Source organism: Sinocyclocheilus grahami, unplaced genomic scaffold (genome assembly GCF_001515645.1).
Source record: "Sinocyclocheilus grahami isolate Dianchi unplaced genomic scaffold, SAMN03320097.WGS_v1.1 scaffold533.1, whole genome shotgun sequence".
Classification (NCBI taxonomy): domain Eukaryota; kingdom Metazoa; phylum Chordata; class Actinopteri; order Cypriniformes; family Cyprinidae; genus Sinocyclocheilus; species Sinocyclocheilus grahami.
The window spans coordinates 977,108-982,059 of NW_015505712.1; the positions used below are offsets into that span (position 1 = coordinate 977,108).

Sequence of the window (4,952 nt, forward strand, 5' to 3'; positions counted from 1 at the left end):
AGAAAATAGGCAAGATACAAGTCGGGCATATATGTCATGTACAATATTCGCCATCATTTCATTCCCTTGAGCTATTTAGAATCAGTGCTTTCACTCAAAGGCCCTGACACACACAATGACTATCAGCTCAAAACGGACTTATTTCTCTTGCACGTTTCACTGTCTCTGTGCTCTTAAAAGAATAAATGACACAATTTTGTTTTGCCAATAGGGATTATTATTGTGAGGTTTTCTTTTGGAGAAATATAAACTGGAAAGGAAAAAAAAAACAATGAAAGAAAGAAAGAGAAAAAAACATAAGCTGATACAAAGCATACGTAATGAATGAATGTTAAACAAGTAAACAATGCAATCATTAAACAAAGTTCACGATTGAATTAGTAAACCCTTTTGATATATTATTTGTTAATTTATATGTTTACATTTGAATTGACGGAAGCTGGAATGCTATAATCACAGAGTATAGGCTAAATGATTAGTTAGTCGCTGGATAATATTAGGCTACCGAGCTATACTTTTGTGCAATTATTACATAATGTGGAACGTCTAGTAATTTCACGTCGTTGTTGTAGTTTATTACTGTTAGTTTTAGAAACAAACAATATGTGTAACATGCACAAAATGATGTAAAGTGTTACCATAAACGTATTTATGTCAAATGAAGATGCCGTCTGAGACGTTATAGCGGAGGGAAGGTTTAAAAAGAGCATTGCGGAATCAATGAGTGGCTCTAAAGTGTAATGATGAAGTAAAAATCGCTGATTGGACAGACGCGTGACCATGTAACCAATGAGAGGAGAGATGGGGAACACGAGGAGTGTGTTATAATAAAGGAGAAAATATGACGTCAATATAGGAAGTCATTGTAGAGCAACACTACAGCGATTAGTGGCAAAAGGGAGCGTGATGTCGAGGAGTTAGAGCATCCCAATCTCTCCACACCTCAACTTTGAAAGAAAGTTCAATAACCATAACAAAAGGACGTGGACTACACAGATCCACTTGCTTTCCACATTTCACCTTGAATGTAACAACATCTTGGAGCGCAGGCTATAGTTCTCTTTTTCTTTGCGTAAGTGCAAGGATTTTTCTTTGTTTGCGCGTAATGTTTATTTTGTACTTTTCCGGGGCTTTTTTATTGCGTTAACCTTCGAGTTCTGTTAGTCGTTTCGTTGATTCCGATTAGGTTTTTTTTTTCTTCTTTTACAAAATTGTACAGGAAAGTTGTTATGAAGACGACTTAAGTGCTCATCCTTTTCTTGTACTATGGAAGGATGCAGTGGGTCTAGTTTCGGAATAGACACTATTTTGTCCACAACCAATTCTGGCAGCTCAGTACTGATGAACGGAGATTTTCGCCTCGGTGACAGTAACAGAACAGCGGATTTCAGGAGCCAGGCGACGCCATCACCATGTTCGGAGATAGACACTGTGGGAACAGTCCCCTCATCCCCGATCTCAGTTACGATGGAGCATCCCGAGCCGCATCTGGTCCAAGACAGCCTTCAGCATCACCATCACCATCATCATCACAGTCAGGCTCAGAGTTTGCAGCTTTCACCCCAGCCTCATCCGCTCGGTCAGGCTGGCTGTGCCCCCAGGACTGCCACCTCCTCCTTTCTAATCAAAGACATTTTGGGCGACAGTAAACCGCTTGCAGCGTGCGCTCCTTACAGCACCAGTGTACCATCTCCACATCACAGCCCCAAAACAGAGAGCGGGACCGCCCCGGACGGCATCAGGCCCAAACAAGAGCAAGATGAAAACAGAAGCAAACTGGAAAGAGATGACATTCAGAGCGATTTAAAATGTAACGGTAAGAGTGCGTTTTCCATGCAAAATAAATGAATAGCCTACATACATAATAAAAACTTAGGGTAGACCTTTAGATCACAGTAGCCGTTTGAAATGTATACTTTTTGGTAGTATAATAGAATCAATTATTAAGAACAGTTTGAAATTCTGAAAATTGTCGTTACGTTAATTACGTTAATTAATTGTCGTTAATTTTTTACGCAGTAATATGAACATTGCATCGTACCGCGAAAAAAAACAACCATTAGCTAATATATTACAAAAATAAATATTACCTTTAAATGTCTTAATAAACTGTTCTGTGTTGTTTATTATTGCAAGCATGCGAGTTTAAAGAAGTATCTTTTTCATTGTGACGTTGAACGCGCATAGAATTATTGCATTTTTCACAACTAATTGGCAATGCAACATTAAATAAAATAACACAATTAGAACGGATTTTGGACAAAACGCAAATATTATTTCAATGGGCTGTAACAATTAATTAACGTTGTGGTTCAACCGCTTGAATTCATTCAATGCATTCAATGTACAAAATACCCATAGGCTAACATTTGTACTTATTATCATTAAAAAAAATCGACGTCCATATTAAAGCCAAATAAAAGGCTTTGTTTTTGTCTGTGTTTTCAGTAAGAACCAGTATTACAATACAATAACAATATCGGTATCCGGTCACTGAGGTTATTCTCTGATATTAGCATAACAGATGTAAAGGCTGGTGAATTTTGCCCGGTGTGGGATCCTCCCTAGTGAGTCAATTAGAGAGATTATTGTTCTTCCTTGAGGGGGGATCACGGAGCCCAGCAAAAACTGCTACAAATAGAGATAGATTGACATATCGATCCTGCTCGTTTTGCTGTAATATTTTCGTCTACATACGAGCGACCTAATTTATTTGGGAGACAAATATGTATATTTTTGTATACCTGTTTTTTTTTTTTCTAAAGACCCTGGTACTCATATTGTTTTCTACTAATACCAAGACGAAATAATCAGACCTAACCAGATTTAAATTTGTGCGTGTAATCGAGGCCTATAACAATCACAAGTTACCAAAATAAACATTTTGAACAGTAATTACTCAATTATTAGTCTGGGTTCTCATTTTGAGTACTCATTTAACTCATTTAAAGAATATACAAATGAACAACTTCTTTTATAATACATTTTCTTTCATTCTCATTTTGCTAACTTCTTTAGGAGCAAAAGAAGAGGGCGATCGGGAAATTTCTAGTTCGAGAGACAGTCCGCCAGTCCGCTCTAAAAAACCTCGCAAAGCGCGGACGGCCTTCTCCGACCATCAACTTAACCAGCTGGAGCGCAGTTTCGAAAGACAGAAATACCTCAGCGTACAGGACCGAATGGACCTGGCAGCAGCCCTAAACCTCACAGACACACAAGTCAAGACTTGGTATCAAAACCGACGGTAAGTTTCCATATAACATTTATGACATATAATAATAATGCTTTTAGATTGTGCAAGCATTTACCATATTTTTTGTATCTACATTTGAAACTTTTGCAGTTGCCAAAATTCGAGATGTTTTGTATTATTATTCATTAGTTACTATTTTATTAGGCTTTTATTATTATTATTATTATTAAGCGAGCTTTTAAATATCTGAACGGCGCAACAAAATATATGGATCAAATAATTTTAACATTCTGTCTGAAATTGTATTTTACAGTTTTGTCATTAAACAATTGTAAATAATTTGAATGCAAATGGATGTTCATGAACAACGCTACTTTAAGCAACTCAACTATTTTCTGCCTTTTCCCCTCCTAAACAATTTTTCATTTTGAAACACTGCTCATATTTGTATTACATTTCTTATAACTATTATATTATATATTTAGGCAACAAATGTTCGTCATGCTGCGCACTGTTGTAGAGAGTTCACCGAATTCTAAATGCATCGGAAATAACAATTTAGCCAAATTTAATCGGGGAAAAAAATGTTTTAGTAGGTTAGCAATATTCTGATGTATTTTACACCATTTCGGCCTAACGATTTTATTTATATGATGTTTACCTACATTTGTTTTGTACCAGAATCCAGCATTCACTTCTCGAACAAGCTGGCCCAGAAGGAGTCATGTGGAGAGTTTAATAATTGATTTCTTGTATTTTGATCTCATTACAGGACGAAATGGAAGAGGCAGACGGCTGTCGGATTAGAACTGCTGGCTGAAGCTGGAAATTATTCGGCTTTACAGAGAATGTTCCCATCTCCGTATTTCTACCACCCGAGTTTATTAGGTACCGTGGACAGCACGACAGCGGCCGCCGCCGCCGCTGCCATGTACAGCAGTATGTACCGGACTCCGTCCACACCGCATCCGTCTCTCCAGAGACCGCTCGTCCCCAGAGTGCTCATTCACGGCCTGGGGCCCGGGGGACAACCGGCACTGAACCCGATAGCAAACCCAATATTGGGCACACCGCATCCTCGGTAAAACGAAAAGACACGGAGAGACAAATGTATCACACGTGATGTGACAGACTGCGCTGAACTTTCACAAGACGCATTTTTTCTCCAACACTGAGAGACGATTTTATCGAAGAAAAAGATGTATTATTTAATATGGACCATTTCTGACGTATAGGCCAAACTAAACCAGACGAGCCTGTGACCGTGACAGTAAAAGGACTGTGCATTGTCAGATTGTTTGTTTTGTCTTTTTTGGTACAAATACACTTATACTAGTACATACGCTTATAAAGTTTATTAGATTTAAAGAAAGGGTGAAATAAAGACAAAATGATAAAAAAGCTAATGTCAGACGCTTTCTCTTGAAATACTACTAACTTGACGGGACCTTTTTGGGGCTGTTCTGTTGTTTAAAAGTAAGTTTAAAATTTGATTCCAATAACTGCACAAATTCAAGAAAGATACATTATAGTGAATGGCTTTTAGCATCAGGCGTGTTGATTTTTTTTTTTTAAACCTGGATTAAAAAAGAAATAAAAATGTAATTTAATTTAAAAACAAACAATTTAATTTATAAATCTAAATCTCTAACATATAGGCCTAAATTCTAATTCTTCTCGGCACTTGTATATGATGTATATGCAAGATAACATCAGTTTAAGAGGACATAACAAATCCTGTTTTGTGTATATATATATA

General features: G+C 37.2%; 1 protein-coding gene across 1 annotated transcript; it reads left to right on the plus strand.

Moving 5' to 3' along the window:
* Window positions 1-876: 876 nt before the first annotated feature.
* Window positions 877-4,443, plus strand: LOC107555373 (barH-like 2 homeobox protein). The gene is made up of 3 exons (XM_016238134.1): window positions 877-1,816; window positions 3,019-3,244; window positions 3,966-4,443. Exons 1-3 carry the CDS (start codon window positions 1,267-1,269, stop codon window positions 4,276-4,278), a joined length of 1,089 nt encoding a protein of 362 aa, XP_016093620.1. The 5' UTR covers window positions 877-1,266; the 3' UTR covers window positions 4,279-4,443.
* The last annotated feature ends 509 nt before the right edge of the window (window positions 4,444-4,952 follow it).

Coding starts and splice junctions, on each gene's coding strand:
- LOC107555373 (XM_016238134.1), top strand. CDS start 1,267: ATGGAAGGATGCAGTGGGTCTAGTTTCGGAATAGACACTATTTTGTCC. Junction 1,817..3,018: donor GAGCGATTTAAAATGTAACG/GTAAGAGTGCGT, acceptor TAACTTCTTTAG/GAGCAAAAGAAGAGGGCGAT. Junction 3,245..3,965: donor ACTTGGTATCAAAACCGACG/GTAAGTTTCCAT, acceptor ATCTCATTACAG/GACGAAATGGAAGAGGCAGA.